This window comes from Engystomops pustulosus, chromosome 1 (assembly GCF_040894005.1).
Source record: "Engystomops pustulosus chromosome 1, aEngPut4.maternal, whole genome shotgun sequence".
Classification (NCBI taxonomy): domain Eukaryota; kingdom Metazoa; phylum Chordata; class Amphibia; order Anura; family Leptodactylidae; genus Engystomops; species Engystomops pustulosus.
In genome coordinates, this window is record NC_092411.1 from 199,334,091 (window position 1) to 199,354,262 (window position 20,172).

General features: G+C 39.6%; 1 protein-coding gene across 2 annotated transcripts in view; it reads left to right on the forward strand.

Annotated features, from left to right (window-relative positions):
* Window positions 1-20,172, forward strand: part of GRID2 (glutamate ionotropic receptor delta type subunit 2) — a 716,446-nt gene that overhangs the window by 563,365 nt on the left and 132,909 nt on the right. For both annotated transcript variants that reach the window (XR_011849003.1, XM_072117803.1), the window contains exon 12: window positions 5,590-5,728. Coding sequence is in view for 1 of the 2 variants with exons in the window: in XM_072117803.1 (XP_071973904.1) it covers window positions 5,590-5,728 (139 nt within the window). In the remaining variant the exon portion in view is untranslated. The remainder of the gene's footprint in view (window positions 1-5,589; window positions 5,729-20,172) is intronic.

Genomic DNA, 20,172 nt, shown 5'->3' on the forward strand with positions numbered 1-20,172 from the left:
CGACATTTGTCACAAGAACTGGACCAGATGTCTCGGCAGGGAATATTAACTCAAAATTTCACAAAGCTGCCACTGGCAGAAAAAACTTCCCATATCCGGACATAACAAATCATAAAAAATTATACAGCACGACAGGCACACGTTAGTGTGAATGTAGCCTTATATTGTGTTTATTCATTTGTTGAATTTCAGTTAAACTATTGACAATTGTTTTTGTCCTACTGTAGCAATTGGACTTACTGTTGCTTTTTATTCTTTCCTATTATAGGGTATTTAAACTCTTCTAGGTTGAAATCTCTTCTTGCCCCTTCATATAATCTCCACATATAACTATGAGCAAATACCATTGGGAATATTGTTGTCAGGCACATGAATCAGCATGGATGGCTGTTGACCAAACAAGCATTTTGCTGGTGGATAACTAAAAGTATGACAGCCTCAGCCAATAAAAATACAGATTATTGTAAGGGTATTATCAATTAAATATTCTACTGGGCTTTTGCAGTCCTATAACAAATGAATCTAATTAGTAATGTGCATACAAATTAAATATGCAAATACAGGCAGTCCCCTACTTAAGGACACCCGACTTACAGACAACCCATAGTTACAGACGGACCCCTCTGCCCACTGTGACCTCTGGTGAAGCTCTCTGGATGCTTTACTATAGTCCCAGACTGCAATGATCAGCTGTAAGGTGTCTGTAATGAAGCTTTATTGATAATACTTGGTCCCATTACAGCAAGAAATTTTGAAACTCCAATTGTCACTGGGGCAAAAGAAAAAAAATTGTCTAGAACTTCCATTATAAAATATACAGTTTCGACTTACATACAAATTCAACTTAAGAACAAACCGCCAGACCCTATCTTGTATGTAACCCGGGGACTGCCTGTAGTCATCATGGAATAGAAAATAATACTATTCTTGAGTCAACCCTCCTAGTCATATGATAGAGTCATAAAATTCATGCAGTCAATATTAACCCTTCAAGTTATGCAAAATCGCTAATATTCATAGATACTACTCAGCTAAATGCATTCTGGTTACATGTCCTACTACTGTAAATGTGATATTTATTTAGAAATAGTAGATAATATTTATGCTAATGTTTTTATGGTATATTGGGCAAAATAATTAGGCATGTTTAGAGTAAAAGCAAAATGAGCCAAAATAATATCTGTCATGGAAATATTTTTTTTAGATAAGAGATCCAATAGTTTTATTGTCTAGAGGAAAATGGTATCACAGAGCTGAATGCTGCCATTGAATTGGAATTGTAGTGTATTAGATAATAACAAATGCAGATTTTAAGTAGAAATGAGAAACACTATAGATTGAATCTGTCAATTATGTGTTATTTTTGCAGGAATTGACACACATCTAAAGTATTGAATACAATGCCTATGATAAGCATTATTAATCAAATAGGATGAAATCCTTCCTCACTAATTGAAGAATAGAATTTATCTTAAATTGAACAGACAACTGAAAACAAGTCAATAAGAAGCAGCAGTATGTCAATTTTCTATGAAAGCTATTGATTTAGCTCAGTAAAGAAAACTCAGAAAAAGCTTACACGTGATTCATCATACCTTGATAGCTCTGAAGGTTTCTCACAATCTGTATGTCAAGGTGATCAAATGGATCATTCAGATTCGTCTAATGGTGGGATTTCAGTTTGTACTACTGACCATAACTCATAAAAGAGTAAAATTACATGTGTGTCTGAGATGACTAGTACAAGTAAGGTATTACTCTAATCATTGATGTGTCTGAATGAACAACAGAAAATACATCTGTTACGTTATAAATTAACATTTTGAGCATTCAATGGAAAAAAAACCCTAAACCTTAACTATCTAACAACCTCTAACATGTGAGTGGTTGACTAATTGGGTGGCTTAGATTGGAGAACTCCTAACAGTCTGCACAAGTCTGCCTAGTTGAGTTACCAGTCCATTCTCACAAAAAATATTTTGGCATAGCTTTGAAAAGAGCATTTGGGTGATAATGTGAACCTTCTCCAAAGCTACTGCCCCTATGCTTTCCATAGATTTGGTTCTTCTCTGTCAGTGGATCCATAAGGCAAATTTAAAGTGTTGATAGGTGTACAGTATGTGCTGCAGTAAAACAGCACTAGTGTGGCCAACAAAATTAGCATTTTACTAACTTACACTGAAAGGGGTTTCTCCGCTGGATACTCACATTGTATTTAAGCCATCTTTCATATACAAACATGTCTTCAATTGGATGTTGCTAAACAAAATGTACCCTGGTGAAAAAAGTTTTTCATTAATGTCTTCATATGATCGCTTAGAAACTCAAGTTATGGCATATTACTAGGATATGCTGCAACTTAACAATAGGTTAGAGTTCAACCACTGTGTTAGTAGTCCTGTACTATGTACTATATTATGCTTATGTGGTCCTCTCATCCTGATCATTGGTCACTCATCAGGAAGTTTGCACACAATCTAATAATTGCAGGTCTTAATGGAGTTATAGTTTTGTTTCCCAAGTGGAGGACAGCTGTCCCTGGATACAACCTCTTCTTGCACAAACAAACCAATAAAATATCTGGGAGTTACTGCATGTCCCACAGGTCAGAGGTCTTATTCTAGCATGATCACCTTATTTCTAAGGGACAATATGACCAAAATTATGTAAATTATCTTTACACAGTTACATTCTTTTAATTACATTCAATTGAAGAAATGTATATATAGATTAATTAAAGGAAACATGAATGCCCAGGTGACAATACCCCATTAAGTAAATTATTATTTGATATTGTTTCAGATTCTGCTGAGGGTGCGGTCAAATGCTGCGTTTAACACATGAGTTTAAGGCACAGTTGAAGAGAGATTTGCCTAATTAAACAGCTGTTAACACTTGCGTTTACAAAACGCAAATGTTAACGTTTGCGTTAATATTGCTTTAACAGTTGTGTTTTGTAATTAGGCAAATTCTCTCTTCAGCTGTTGCAATTCATTTTTAAACGTAAGTGTTAAACTTGATGTGTGACGGCACCCTCAGTGTTTTCAGAAAGTAGAAGATTGCATGTTAGATGTCCCTATTAACATATACAATATTAATTTACCATACAGCTTGAGGCTTCATAAGTTGTCCACAAATTTTGTCAGCTCACCATATGTCGTCTTCATGAAGATTTTTGTCTTGAATAAAAATGCACGGAGAGGGAAGAAGGAGGGAAATTACTGCCTTGGCAACAGCTAGATCATCTAACATCTAGCAACAGTAGATGACATTTCACAAAAGTTCTCTCCAGCACTCCAAATTTCATAATACACTAAGCATTATTCAGACATATTTAAAAATGGGAAGCATATCCATGGGGGGGATACAGACATACGGGTTTCAAGCTGACTCGAGAAGTTCTAAAAACTAAAAAAGCTACTAAAGTTAAGTCAAAACACATCGGTCCAGATGGATGTGTAACCCATTATTAAATATGTCTGTATAAAGCTAAGTCTTTTATCTTGAGATTTGGAGAGCTGGTAAAACCTTCTGTTGTATTTCATACAATATGTAGGTTGTCTTTCTGTAATAATACATATAATCACTAATGGTGATGGTCAGTGCTATACTACTAGTGTAGAGATCACAGCTGATCTGTGATTGGGTACAGTGGCAACCTGCGGCACAAAAAACGGCACAAAAAACATCAGAGTTGCAGCAGCATGAAATGGTAGAAACGTAATTCAATTGTTAAGTTTAACATCTCAAAGGGGTATTTCTACCTGGGTTTTCACATTTATTTGAATTAATTTACCATACATATATTTTTTAATTGCATGCTATTAAAAAAAAATTAAAACTAGATTGTTATCCTCGCATACTAGCACTCCTGCAGCGGTGGCCACACATGCACTATTGAGACCTGCCTGACCACCTTGATTTACTGCAGGATGGCTTTGGGATATGCAATAACTCCGGCCCAATTCATATGCAAAAAATATTAGTTTCTTTAATAATAATAATAATAATTCTTCATTTACATAGCACACAGATTATTCAGAGCTTGCCAAATTGATCCCTGTCCCTGTTTTGGAATGTGGGTGGAAACCCACACAAACACAGAGAGAACATACAAACTCTTTGCAGATGTTGACCTGGGTGGGACTTGAACCCAGGACGCCAGTGCTGCAAGGCAGAAGTGCTACCGACTCAGCCACCATGCTGTCCATTCTTTGTACAATCTCGTTTCCAAGAGACCAAATGGGAAATAATCTTCACAAAGATTTTTTTAATAATATCCAATTGAAGAAATATATATGTATATAGCAAGTGAATCAAATTACCTACATTACCCAGTTAAGAATACCAGTTTAAGGACACGGCCAAAATGGCTTTCAGAACAGAAAACTTTTTTTCAGTTATTCCTTGCTCGACTTCCAACATACAAAACTTTTTATTTTTGGTCTGACATAAGTATATCAGGGCCTGTTTTATGAGTTGTTTACCAATTGGGTAATTTTTAGGGTAAAATGTTAACTGGTAGAATGGTAATAATTGTTTTCTCTTCTGTCCAGCGGGAGAGAAGAGAAAAAATGGCTATTTGACACTTGTTTTTTAAGTTAAATAATGTACACATTTCCCCGAACGGTATAAAGACATGATAAAATTATTCTGTAGGTTAGCATGATTAGTATGCTACCAAGCAAAAAATGTTGCAGGATAAAATAATAGCTGGTTTAGAACTACTTTGGGCTACATCCAACTTTTTGATCAATTTTCTTCACACTTTTTTGGCTGTAGGAACCATTAGTTTTACAATTGCAATTTTGAAATAGCTCTTTAGTTTTGCTTTTTATGCCCTCTACAGTTGGGGTAAAAAGACATAATTAGGCACATTTACTAAGGGAAGTGCACCAGTTTTCTGGTGGACTTTGCGTGTTCATTTATGTGCAAACTGCGAGCATGTACATGTACATGTACTGCGATCATGTACTTAAGAAGTGTGTGCACCAAAATTGTGTTACACGCGACCATTTTGTGGCGCAGCTGCGTTAGGCATTATGCAACGCAAATTAGGGGGCTTTCCGGGTCTTATTCGGACCGTGCACCAGATTTATCATGCAAAATTGGTGAACACTGTTGGGGAAGTGCAGGGAAGTGCCAGATTCATGAAGAACTGGTGCCCAATGCTCTCTGTTTCCTTGGTCTCTCTCCTTAGCTGCCGTGATCAAGCTTGATCATGGCAGCTAAGGGGTTAAACTGCTCGGCACAAAGATACAGAAGAAACTAGTGCAGAAGGACGAGGCTATGTTTTGTAGCTGGACCACTAATTTCTCGTCCTGTAGCGGCAAACTTTTATTGGATCTGAGTTTTTTATTTTTTTATTCCTCACATTGATAACTTATTTCAATAATATTAATAACAAATATTTGGGAGAAAACATTATCAATTATAATGGTTTATTGTGATATTATAATGTTTTATCTTTTTCTTTTCATAAGACTCCAGAAAAATGTTTCTGCTTTGCTGGATATTTGTGTGAACCTACTTTTTATTCCACTTTATCATGTTACTTATTCACTGCTGTGCTTTTGTTCCTTCTTGCAGGAGGTGATGTCCCCTATACTACATTAGCAACAAGAATGATGATGGGAGCGTGGTGGTTGTTCGCCTTAATTGTTATCTCTTCCTACACGGCAAACCTAGCGGCCTTCCTGACAGTCTCACGTATTGAGAGCTCTATTCAGTAAGTACAATCCAGTTACATAATTAGTAGAGTTGAAAAAAGACATATGTCCAATAAGTTCAACAAAGGAAGACAAGTGAACCAGCGGAAGGTGAGGGATGTAAAGGTACACCATTCTATAGAATTACATAACCAATGTTATATTATGTAAGAAGACATCTAGACCCTTCTTGAAGCTCTGTGCTGTTCCTTCTGTGACCATTGCCTGTGGCAGGCTATTCCACAGATTGACACTTCTTACCAAAAAGAAGCCTTGTCACTTCTGGAGAGTATCCCCATGCCTTTTGAGGTGATTTAACATAGAATAACTTCTGTCATAGTTTTAAAGGAGCATTGTAGGGATATTGAAAACAATGAAAGCTGAGAATTAACTCATGTTTGAACGGAGTTAACTGACATTCTGTTGAAATGAACACCAGGTCTTGCTTTTGTTAAGCCAGAAAACCTTATGGTTTTTTTTTGTGTATGTACTGTCTCCATACAGACCATACATTAAAAGAAACATATGTGTTTTTATAAAAAAATATGTATAACACTTCCACTACAGAGTAGATAAAAGTGAATAGAAAAGCCGGCTCACCCAACCTTCAGATCGTTGTCGGCTGTACACACACTTGGAGTCTTCTGGTGCACGGAAAAAATCCATCCATAGCCGTATGGTATATGCAAAGAAAAAATAGTCTGACCGGCACAACACGAAAGACGTCACAGGAGTACAAGTGCCCAATACGTGTTTTTATGGATTCTCACCATACAGATAATGATGACATATTGCTGCAACACAGTTAGACAACTTTATGGAAATGAAAATCTTTTTTTATAATTTATTTGTACTTTACACCATTTGTGAAGAAACCATGTAGAGAATAGTGTAACCATGAGTGCAATGACTGTCTCCTGCATCTAATACCTGACTCCAATGCCTTGACTATATTAGAGTCAAATATCATAGTCAATGGAATTGTCCTGTTGCTGTGTCATTCATTATAAAATAATATTTGATAAGACAATTTGATAAGAAGTGGTGAGAACTTTAAAAAAAAAAAATTATTGTTGGGTGTCAGAATCAAATGTCAGTCAGTCCTAGTCAAATTTCATTGTTATAAATCATATTTAGTTGTCTCTGTACCACTTTGCCTAAAAAAAATTGTTAACATGTTAAAGTTTAGATTAAAATGAGCTTTCCACATATGCTACTTGATTATTGATTAATTCATTGTGATTCAGGGGATACTGCTCTTCATGCTAGGGTATTTCATCCTTCAGGATCTGACTGCTGTGACTGAGCACTACAATGAAGAAGTGGTACACTATCTCTGTTGTTTGGTTTTTAAATGGACAATGGACAAGGGTGAGATGAAGGTATACAGAAAACACCTCATTCTCATTCTTGTAGCTAAAAAGTTTTAAAATATTTTGGAGTGTATGACTAAACTCTGCTGCCCAACTTATGGTTTTACATGGCGTCGCTTGCCATACTACAACAGATTTAGGCTCAACAATTGAGTTGTGGATTTGCTTGTTTGCCTGATGAAGGCATCAATCTGGCATTGAAATTCATTGCTTTATTCAAAAGATTTTTTTTTAAAACCCTCATCTCATCTTCCCAGTAGCTCACCTTCAATATACTTTCATTTCCTTCAGCTAAGTTGGTACAAACACACACTCTCAGGAGCCCAGTTCAGATATCTAGAACTGGGCTAGATGTAGAGTTTTTATCTATTTCTTCTTCCCAGTACCATTTCCTCTTGGCAGCTCAGCTGACCCCATAGCTTTTCAATGGGATTCCAGTCCGAAAAATGGCAGGTCACTCCCTTTGAGGTGTAGATAAATAGTGCTTTCCTTGATGTCTCCAACGTGGTTGGTAACCAACATTTACTCCATGTGAATCAACTTTTAGCAAGGAATAGCTTTAAGGCTACTAGTGTCTGGTCCAGCGTAGATGATCCCTGGTTCATGCAAGACAATGACACATGTGCCCGGTGGTGTGGTCAGGTATCTATGCAGGTTGTCCAGCAAGCACACCATGCTGATGTAAAGGGCTTCATATACTTCATAGACTTGGTTGTATCTCACCGCCCTCAAATTTGCCTGGAGTTGTGTGGCATAAGTCATCCGGTTGCCCAGGGCATTATTCACAATGAAGCAGTCCAGTGTGGGCTGTGGTTAAAGGACAGTCACCTATATTCATTTCTGTCTTTCAGTCTTTATATCTCTGTTGCTAATGGCACTCTGTAAGACTCTACGCTCAGTGGCCACCTCTAGATCCTGATTGAAGCTTTGCAATTGTAGTGTACAGTTGATCATTTGATGATTTGCTGTCATCTTGATATCTTGATATAAAAATGTTAACAGCATAATGAGAAATACTGTTTAAATACCAATTCTAATTGAGCCAGGAAATTTTCACAGAACAAACCCCTGTTGTGAATTTCCCTGTTATTCTTCTCCTTGTTAGGGGAAACAAGTTGTGCAAAAGTGATAAAATATTGAATAGTTGGCCATGTGTATTCATAACAAATCAAAAGCTTAGAGAAAGTTCACCTATAAAGGTGCATTTTCGGGGGGACGGAGCCGGACCATGCTTCATTGGCAGACGTCTCTCACTGAGCTCTTGTAGCATGGGCAAGCATCTAATTGCATAGCGGCACTCAAACAGCCTAAACATGGGTAAGAACAGTAGAGACGGCTCCACTGAGCCACCTGAGACACCCAGAATCAAAAAGAGCCAAGGTGGCTTAGAAAAATACCTAAAAAAGCAGCCTCATACCTCGCCAGCCTGTCTAGCAAAGATAACTCAGACGTGCCAGATGAGTCAGACATGGATAGTCTGCTCCAGCTACAGACAGAGCAGCAACAGAGAACTCTCTGTCCAAAGCATCTTCTAAAAAGATACTGTTGCAAGCCCTCTCTCCAGTCTTAGCTATCGGCTATAAGGTCCAAAATTTCTGCCATAGGCCACACGGGGGAAAACTAAGAAGACAACCAGGGCGCCATCAAAGAGCACAGTGAACATGTGCACGGCCTAAGCAGATCCCATTAATTCCATTAATGCCATTAATTAATGTTATTCAAAAGCCACAAATAAATTCCACTCCCTTTAAATGGCGGATGAATGTGCTTACATATCTCATGATCCAACTCACCCCAAACCCACTGCATCCCTATAAAAAAAATATGTACCACTCTTAGTTCGGATTACTACCCAGCTTCAATCACTGGCCTTACCATATGTCTCGTGGATTAAGACTTTTATTATGCCAAAACTATTATATATGCTACAAACGGTTCCTATCTTCATCCCAGCAACATTTTTCAAAAATGTACGTTCAATCTTCATAAAATTCTTATGGGCAGGAAAAAGAGCCAGAATAGCCTACGAAAAACAGATTAAGCACAGATGGGGGATTAATCCAGATTCACTAACTTACTTTAAAACCATACAGCTCAAGAGATGGCTGCAGAACAATAACCAAACATGGGGTCAACTGGGCACAGAACAGGACAATGCCACCTTAACAAAACATAATAAAGCCGATCTTTGGTTGATAGACGCCCAAGGTAACTGCAAAACTATACTAATTAAAGGCATACTTACCACCCTACATTCTGTAAGGGGAGACAGGCCCTTGATTAATGATCCATCGCCATTCATGCCAATTGATTTGCTGCCACAATACATTAACCCAAAACAACCAACTATCTCAGATAGTTGGAATACAATATCCTATTTAGCAACCGCAGCCATGCCAACAATCCCCACAAATGACACTACAAACTACTTAAAAATCCAACATGGTTAGAAAAATGGCTCAAAAACAATACCCTTCAAAAGGGAATAATTTTTGCTCTGTACGCTTGTCTGCTTTAGGGAAATACCACTACTAAGCCGTCATACATAGTTCACTGGGAGAATAACCTTAACATTAACTTAAGCGACTCTGCAATTAAAACTAATTTTTCTAGGTCACATTAGGCCATATATATGGCACTGCCCATTAGTCAAACCCTATTTGACTCAAATAGAGAAAGCAATATCAGGCTTCTCTGGCTTCAGCACAAAACCTGGAGACCTGCAAAACATGTCCTAGTAACACAACCAGTACAGGCAGCAAAACTGCTAGAACCACCCAAGTGGCTACAGAAGGAGCCACCCTCCATTGCTGAGTGGTACGATAAAGTTGACCATATACATAGAATGGAAGAACTTGCTAGTTGGGAAGTTAGGAAACATAATAGATTCAAGGATCTGAGGGCGCCCTGGGTTTCCCACCGGGAGACCACATAACTTGATTTAAGCAACTGAGACAGCAACAACATAAAAATAATAGGATTATAGTCATCTCACAAGCCAATTAGAATCTGCAGGGGTCTATTAGTTATTTAGTTATCATAATCACACATACCAAGAGAGGCTAATAATATCCACCAAGAAATAGTAGGGACATAGACGATACTGTGAGACCTTATATTCACAACATTATGTAATGTTGTAGCCAGATTGAATGATAGTACTTAACCATCCTGACTGACATGCCAACACAATAGTTCTGTTCTTATTTGTTCTGTTCAGAAGTGTTTTATAACAGTGTTATTTTAATAGTATATTCAGATACATGTAGACAATGCTCAAAAGGACACAATGAGTTCTACCCCCTCCCTCCCCTCTCCTTACCACCATTCAGCCCTTTAAAATTTTATCAACTGAATAAGACATAATACTGCTATATACCTTCCCTCACCCCTTCTCCACCCTGAAGCACTTTACACCCTACCCAGCCATACCTGTTTACCCTACTCTACTATATCCCACCTCCCCCACCCAAAAGGGATACATTGAAAAATTGTTAATTGCCAATTCAATATAAAGACAGAGAGTAATATGCTTTGTACTCAGATTTGTCATAATGTTGCAATGTAATGATAAACTTGTGTCCCCACCCCTATCTTCCCTTCTGTACCCCTGAAAAACAATCAAAAGATTCATACGAAAAACAAAAAGTGCATTTTAGATTCATTAGGTTCATTTAAGGTCATGCTGAACCTTCACTTACAAGGCAAATATCCCATTATTGTGAGTAGTAAACAACTGTGGATAAGGAAATAAAAGAAATGCCAATAATTGAGAGGTCTGTCCCAATGCTTTTGTGTGTTTCTTATGTTTTTCTTTTATATGTATAACATTTTATTACTGTCTTCCAAGGGAAGAGTCACATTGTGTGACATTGGACAGCTGGGTGACATTACAACCATTTTACTTGTAATTGCTGTTTCCCCTTATTAATTTGTAATAACCACCTTATAATGAGCCATGCAACAACGCATATTCACTAATACATTTTCAACTTCTGAAAATGAGAAATATTTAACAAGATATTTTCTATTAATATAATTTATGACAGTGTTTCATTGGGAAGATGCTTTATTCAGCTGAGGAAACATTCATTGGAAACCTCCTAAAATGAAAGAGCAAACACATTTTTCATTCTAGTTTGTAGTATGAAATGAATGTAATTAGAGAGATTGGTATTCATGAGGGACCAAAGTTATAACCAGAAGGGTTTAGTTGACAAACTGCTCCAAACAGAAAACAACATTCTTGGAAATAATTATATGGAGGCTTCTAACATTGAATAATTACAAAGCGAAGGCATTAATTAGCTGAAGGAATGATTATATTTATTTTTCACTGATTAAATTGTATCCTCCGAGAGTTTAAGTTGGCAACACCAAGATATGCTTGAAGAAAAGTCATTGTATTGACAAACAACCAATGGTATCTGACAATAAGTAGTTCAGTTCAGAAGATGTGACAAGTAAGTTTGAATTTTATAAACTAGGCACACTTATTTAAGCTTAGATAAAAATGTTGGTTGATATGTGATGTGGAAATGTTACTTTTTGGAATAATATTTTGAATATAGTCATTTTTTTATGTAACGTTAACAATGGTTGATTACTTCACCTCAAAAGAATTACTAAAAGAGAAATAAAACTCCATCACCTGCAAACATCAAAATGTAAACCTAAAACTTCATTAACCATTACAGTTATTTTTCCGTTAACAGAGATGTAGATGGGCTTGTTATCTGTAGGACAACTTTTTAGTGGCAACATTTAATATTCCATGCAATGTACTGGAAAGCTGGAAAAAATTTGGTGAAATTGAAGAGTGGTGAAATTGACAAAAAGCACATTTGCAGTGTTTTTATGTGGGCTCTGTTTCCCTTTTATTCTTTGGGTTAGAATGATCACAAGGATACCAAATTTATATAAGTATTATTAGGTTTCAATAGATTTAAAAAAAATAAAATCTTTTGTACAAAAAAATTGCCATTTTGCCAAATTCTGAGGCCAATAACTTTTCATACTTGGTAATTGGACCAATGTAATCTGTCATTTTTTGCTGTAAATTCTGGCATTTTCATTTATATCCATTTTGGACCTATATGACTGTTTGATCATTTTTAATTCAAATGTTCATGGATGGAAAAAGTGGCGATTCAGACATTTGCCATTACGGTGTTCACAGCTGGGAATAATAGTTTTAAAATTTTGATAGAACAGGCATTTTGGGACATGGAGCTACCTAATGTGTTTATGACTTTTACGTTTTATTTTTTTTACATTCATTTTTTAACACTGAAAACTACTGTACTATTGTCTACTACCCTTATTTACAGTCTACCTCCTGCCATGAATGGAGAGGGCTTAGCAGGATTCACATTATGCAAAAGTATCTTAATTTGGATAAAGGCTGGACACTCACTTGACTATTGCAAAACTGACTAGAGTGCAGGCTAGTGTAAACAGCAATATTGGATAATGCCACCTAGTGGCCACCTCCATGGGTCACACTCACCCTTTATACTCTCATTTAGTCAATATGTACAACAGCAGAGAAAAGGAGAGTTTGCAACACAAATTCATTAGTTAAAATACACTATTTTATTAGATATGCCTTAAAATATATATATATAAAAAACCCGGGTCTTGGCCACGCAATCGCCCCACAACTAAACAATATTAAGCTCAATGTCAAACAGGAGTAACGCTAACCACCATGGAGTACAGTAGATAGGGTTGCGTCCTACCCCTCCTGGCGACAGTATGTATGTCAAACAGGAGCAACGATATCCACACTGATATATAGTAGAAAAGTTTGCGTCTTACCACTCCTGGCGACCGTATGTGCAGATGGGTTGGTAGTCGGTTTGTTACTCACAGGGATACGGGTATACAGCAGATGAAAGTCCAATTCATCCTTCCATGGGTCAGGTTAGCTGTCCCTATTCCCCTTCTTTATGTGACTCCCGCCCTTACAAGGGCAGTACCCAGTACTGACACCTATTCACACCCCGCACTCCTCCACCCTGACGCGCTTCTTCCTAGCATCGGATTCTTCAGAGGGTAAGAAATTGAGTGGATGCAGTAAATAAATATTATATGCCCACAGTTGTGTGGGTCATTCTGGGGTATAAAAAGTCAGCGGGTGGTGGTAGCACCTCTCTCTGCAGGTCTCCCTGGTGTTGGCCACCTCCTTAAGCTGCAGCGATAGTTTGGTTAGTATAGTTTTTTCTATATATATTTTAAGGCATATCTAATAAAATATTGTATTTTAACTAATGAATTTGTGTTACAAACTCTCCTTTTCTCTGCTGTTGTATATAGAGTGCAGGCTAGGCCTCACTTTATCATCATCATAAATGAAAAGTGGAGGAAAGAGGGATGAATTGCTGCATTAGCCTCTGCCTTCTTTCCCCCAAAGTAGGTGATGGGTTTTTGTTATTAGTCTAAAGTGTATCAGTACTTGACAGATCAAAAGAAATGTTTTTAAGGCTCACAGCCAATCTCTTGCCTTTATAGGCTATATAATGCATATTTACCACTAAGGGTCCTAGCCCAAGAATTTCCTGCTGTAGCATGAGTTTTTTTCCTTTTATACTACCTACAACTCTTGGAGCAAAAAATTGTAGCATTTTTGTTGTGTGCACTGACTAATCCCTTGATACCTGACTCTGGTCTCTGTCCAGCTGTTTTAGGAGACTAAAGGAGAGACCAGGAGACTAAATCTTGTCATTTGTTCTGACCAGAGTCTTGAGACCGACTCTGTACCGATATCCCCTGTCCAGTCCTCAGGCTATTGTCAGACCACATTATGTACCTGTTTCCTTGGTGCCACGTACCAGCGTCCCCTTCTACTAACACTAGCTGTCACTTAGATAACCTAGGAGTAGCCCAAACTCAAATTGTTACAATTTCACAATGGGCCTACAATAGCTAATCATTAAATTCATGTCAAATATCTGCTTAAATGAAATGTTTGGAAAACATCCCCTGCATTCTATACAGAGCTGCAATTATAAACCAATAATTTTTCTGTGAGGTCGAACTCATTTTCATTAGATGCAGAGTATGATACTGAGAAATATAGAGCTCATAGTTAAGAGTATTTGGGATAAAATAAAATACAGGATTAGAAACACACTAGGGATTAGGGATTTTCACAGCAGTGAACTACAAATGAATATAATAGTGTTGATATATGGGGAGATATTTTCATTTAACACAGTAACAACTGACTGTACACTCAGTTTTTGGGCAATATGTCTATAGTTTGTGGCTTAAATGTGTTTCAGTTTAGATAGATTTCCTTTTTTGTAAGTTATGTAATACCTTAATGACCAAATGTGTCTGTATTGTGGTTTAGCAGCTCGCACTTTATTAATTCCTGGACTGCAAAGGAAAGAATGTTTACTGCATTTTTATGATACATATAGCTGTTTATTTGCGCTTACTGTAATTCAAAATCGTGTCTGTGTATTTTATATAAATTGAGGAATAGTCATTGAAAAAAATACAAAAACATATTTTTTTAAGCTTTAAATTTGAAAAACAAAATATGCTTTGCGGTTTCCTTGGACAATAGTTTATTTTTTTTAATATTCTTTTGTTACTTGTATATGCATATATTTCTTACCTAATACAGTGTGTTGGAAAAGTATTCATACCTTATTTTATAATATTTAGAGTCACAAACTTAAATGTATTTTATTGATATTTTATCTGATAGAAGTATGTTGCATATGTATTCGGTTCCCTGTGTTACTCATATGTAAGACCAACTTTAGATGTAATGGTGTCTTCAGGTGTGAATTTTTGACATTTCATCTTTGCAAAAAAACTTTAGCTCAGACAGATTGTTGGATATCTTTCATGAACAGCAATTTTCACAATATTTTATGCTAGGGTACATTTAGACGGCCGTGTGGGGGGATGTACATGTGGCCACAAATTTGCAGCCGAATATATGTCCCCATAGATGGCAATGGCTGCTCGTCGGCAGTACGGCATTTCGTGCCGTACACCAGGAAAAGACAGAGCATGCTCTATCTTTTCCCCAGTGTGCGGCCGTATGCCGCTGCTTCCTATGGAGGGAGAAGGGGACACCTCCTCCTCCTCTCCAGCACACAGCAGGCATATCGCGTGTGAATGAAGCCTTACTCACATAAAATATCAAATCTGTAACATTTAAAAATTAGGACTTCCAAACAGGCACTTTTTGCATTTCCATTTTTCACTCCCCACTTTCAAAAATACTATAACTATTTTATTTTTCCATGTAATGTGGGTCTTGTTTTCTGCATTACAAATTACACTTAACAGTGATGGTATTTAATATTCCATGCTGTGTACTTAAATGGGAAAAAATTCCAAATGCAGTGAAATTGGTGAAAAAACATTTGCACCATTTTCTTGTTAGCTTGGTTTTTATGGCTTTCACTGTGTGCCCCAAATATCATGTTGTTATTAGCGTCAGTAAGATCACGGGGATACTAAATTTATACTGGTTTTATTGTATTTTAATACATTTAAAATAATTAAAATCTTCTGTACTAAAAAAATCTTCATTTTATCATACTTGGATGTATAGAACTGTGTGACATTTATTTTTTTTGCGAAATGAGATGAGACATTTTCATTGCTACTATTTTGAGGACTATTCAGCCTTTTGATCATACCTTGTATGGAGAGGACTCTGCCCATGAGCCCTCTCCATATACCCACTGACGACATGTAACACATTAATACAGCACACATCGGTAAGGGGTTAATAGCCATCCACAGTGACAACAGTCATTGCCTCCATACACAACATAGCACTTATTGGGGCAGAAATATTAATCTGTTTTTGACAGAATTCCGTCATAATCTGTACCAATATCCCTATCCATGCCACATTTATCAAGGCTTTTAAATAGTTTTCATGCAGGGCTACCTATGACAAAGGGTGTGGTGTATGAAAATCGGCACAGCTTCACGCACAGCACATGTCATTGTGCCAAAAAATAATGCTATCCTAACAGAATTTTCTCCCAGTTTTCTGCTGTAAATAGAGATGAGCGAGTATACTCGTTCGAGTATTAGAGTACTCGGAACGGCTCGTTGCTCGGACAAGTATTTCCCCTGCTCGAGATCGAGCATTTAATTAAGAAAAGACAGTGAAGAACAGTGAAGAATAGAATAAATACAATGAAAACAGTGAACACAGTATCATTTAAGTGAAGAACACAGTGAAGAACACAGTGAAGAACAGATTGCAGATGTTCGGAACATCTGCTAACTTAGCCGAAGACACGAGCGACGACGCTGGATCAGGCATGCAGGAGCGGAGGTTGAAGTGGAGCGGGGCTGGATCGGGCATGGAGGAGCGGAGCGGGCATCACCAAGCAGGTATGAGGGCATCATGGAGCGGGGCTGGAGCAGGCAACGGAGCGGGGCTGGAGCGGGCATCGGAGCGGGGCTGGAGCTGGCATCGGAGCGGGGCTGCAGCCGGGCTGGAGCGGGCATCGGAGCCGGGCTGGAGCTGGCATCGGAGCGGGGCTGGAGCGGGGCTGGAGCAGGCAACGGAGCGGGGCTGGAGCGGGCATCAGAGCGGGGCTGGAGCTAGCATCGGAGCGGGGCTGGAGCGGGGCTGGAGCGGGCATCGGAGCGGGGCTGGAGCGGGCATCGGAGCGGGGTTGGAGCGGGCATCGGAGTGGGGCTGGAGCGGGCATCAGAGCGGGGCTGGAGCGGGCAATGGAGCCAATCTGGAGCGGGCATCGGAGCGGGGCTGGAGCGGGCAATGGAGCCGGGCTGGAGCGGGCATCAGAGCTGGGCTGGAGCGGGCATCGGAACCGGGCTGGAGCGGGCATCGGAGCGGGGCTGGAGCGGGCATCAGAGCGAGGCTGGAGCGGGCATCAGAGCGGGGTTGGAGCGGGCATCAGAGCGGGGCTGGAGAGGGCAATGGAGCCGGGCTGGAGCGGGCATCGGAGCGGGGTTGGAGCGGGCAATGGAGCCGGGCTGGAGCGGGCATCGGAGCTGGGCTGGAGCTGGCATCGGAGCCGGGCTGGAGCGGGCATCGGAGCAGGGCTGGAGCGGGCATCGGAGCGGGGCTGGAGCGGGCATCGGAGTAGGGCTGGAGCGGGCATCGGAGCGGGGCTGGAGCAGGCAATGGAGCCGGGCTGGAGCGGGCATCGGAGCGGGGTTGGAGCGGGCAATGGAGCCAGGCTGGAGCGGGCATCGGAGCCGGGCTGGAGCGGGCATCATAGCCGGGCTGGAGCGGGCATCGGAGCCGGACTGGAGCGGGCATCAGAGCCGGACTGGAGCGGGCATCAGAGCCGGACTGGAGCGGGCATCAGAGCCTGGCTGGAGCGGGCATTGGAGCGGGGCTGGAGCGGGCATCGGAGCGGGGCTGGAGCGGGCATCGGAGCGGGGCTGGAGCGGGCAACGGAGCGGGGCTGGAGCGGGCAACGGAGCGGGGCTGGAGCGGGCAACGGAGCGAGGCTGGAGCGGGCATTGGAGCGGCGCTGGAGCGGGCATTGGAGCGGCGCTGGAGCGGGGAATCGGAGCGGGGCTGGAGCGGGTATTGGAGCGGGGCTGGAGCAGGCATCGGAGCAGGCATCGGAGCAGGGCATCGGAGCATTGGAGCAGGCATCAGAGCAGGCATTGGAGCGGGGCTGGAGCAGGCATTGGAGCGGGGCTGGACCGGGCATGGGGGATCGGAGAGGGCATGGAGGAGCGGGCATCACGGAGTGGAGCAGGTGGAGCTGGGCTGAAGCGGAAGCTGGAGCGGAGCGGGGCTGGAGCAGCACCAACAGCACAGAAAGAACAGATTGCCGATGTTCCGAACATCTGTTAACTTATCGGAAGGGACGCGCACCAAGGGTGTTCTTCACACTAGTATGTAAAGAACAATGTGTGAAGAACACATTGCAGATGTATGGAAACATCTGCAATGTGTTCTTCACTGTGTTCTTTCAACGTGTTTTTTCAGTGAAAACATCTGCAATGTGTTCTTTAGTGTTCTTCTTTCAATCTGTTCTTTCAGTGAAAAATGCTCGAGTCTCCCATTGACTTCAATGGGGCTCGTTAATCGAGACGAGCACTCGAGCATCGGGAAAAGTTCGTCTCGAATAACGAGCACTCGAGCATTTTAGTGCTCGCTCATCTCTAGCTGTAAAGTAAGCCAACTAATAGGATGTTCAAATTAAGACTTGACCATCTTAAACTATCATCCTCTAGCATCACACTTTTATATGAATCTTGTGCAGCTTAAGGATGTCTTCTTCACTCTGACTTACCTTATGACACTTTGGATTAATCTGCCCTATTGAGCTCTACATAGCCTGGACCAGAGTAAAGAGAAGAGTTTGCAAACTACTACTGTCTTCTGTTCCAGATTCTCATCTCTCTGACAGCCAGCAGCTCGATTATAAACGCCATAAAAAAATGTGGTAAAATAAAATAATAGATAATTTTATTGATATATTGCTATTTTTTTTTTTTTTTTTTTTTACACGTGGACTTTGCATTAAGGACAAATAGAAAACTAGTTTTGTAAGTTCCCTCTTTCATTGTAGGGAGGATTCCAAAATAAAAATAGACTGCTCTTGTAACTCATCATGTGTAAAGGGAATGGGCCCTCAAAAAATCTCTATTTACATACAATATTATAGGAGCTCATTGTGATAGCTGTTTTATTTTTTTAGCTATTTTTTTCTACAAACTTGATCCATAGTGGATAGTGGATCAAACTAATCTCTTCACCCAACAGGTGAAGGCAATTAATCTCCTACACTTAAAGTTACTTTGTCACCAGAGTTTACCCCATTAAACTACTAGCCCCCTCAGGTATGAAATGGTCTTTTAAGAATTTATTCTTTTATGGGATATCTCATCCAAAGTCATATGAAAACGAACAAACATAATAGTCATATGCTGCCTGAGATGAGTCAAGGTTAGAGACTGCAGGGGAACTGTTACTTCAGAAGCCCCTATCTTGAGATTCTTTGGTGTCCTATTGAGACAAGAATTACATATTTTAGATCACATCAGGCTTGTGACTGTGGGAGCTATAGAACCAGAGATAAAGGTAGTTAAAGACATATTTTTTGGTTAGCTAGTCCATGAAAATAATTGTAAAAAATTTGCTCTCCAAATAAAACACTCTTCTTTTTCCAACTCCCTTCCTCCTACGTCAATCATTACATACCTGCCATATTGTTACACACAACCTAAATGCACATACCCTGTACAGATACCGTGGGTATTGATGTGGCTAGATATGCCTACAACAAATGGTTTGTTGGTAAGCATCTCCAAATCTAGGAAGATGGTGATCGTCTTTAGACGATCATGAACTAGAACTTGAGATCCCTTGTATATAAGTGGAGAAGAGGTCGCAAAAGTAAAAAACTATAAATATCTAGGGGTGTACCTGAACAACAAGCTACATTGACAAATACATGTGGAACAACAGATAAGGAAAGCCAATAGCAGACTTACTTCTTACAATCTTTACAATCCTTTAATATTTACAGTTACTTGCAAAGATGTTTTTATCAAGCTGTGGTTGTCAGCACCTTTTTATCGCAGTAGCGTCATGGGAATCATGCATTAAAGTTGCTGATTGAAAAAAAAAAGGTAAAAGTAAATAAAAAGGCTTGGTCTATAATAGGACTTGAACTATAATACTGGGACAAGATTGTATAGAAGAGGATTAGCTGAAGATTCAATACAATTGTCAGGAGTAAAAGTCATCCCTTGAGACAATCGTGAAACATAAGAGTGTATTTAGTAATAGGTTTCTACAGGTACAATGTAAAACAGACAGACTTAGGTGATCCTTCTTCCTTACCCCATTTTTAGTATTGTATTTTATTATGTTAGGTTAGTGAGGGAAGTAAATGTTTAGTAGATAAATGTTTTTATGACTTTAAGTGATATATATATGAGTGATGTGTCTTGTTTGTATTTGTACTTGTTTAACCCCTTAGTGACGCGGCCTGAAAGAGCTCTATTGAGCGGGCATTTTATTCATAAGCAGCGGTTTAAAGCCCATAACTTTCTTTTTGCGTGTGCTTTTTCTTGCGGCACATAGAACCAGTTAAAACTTCATAATT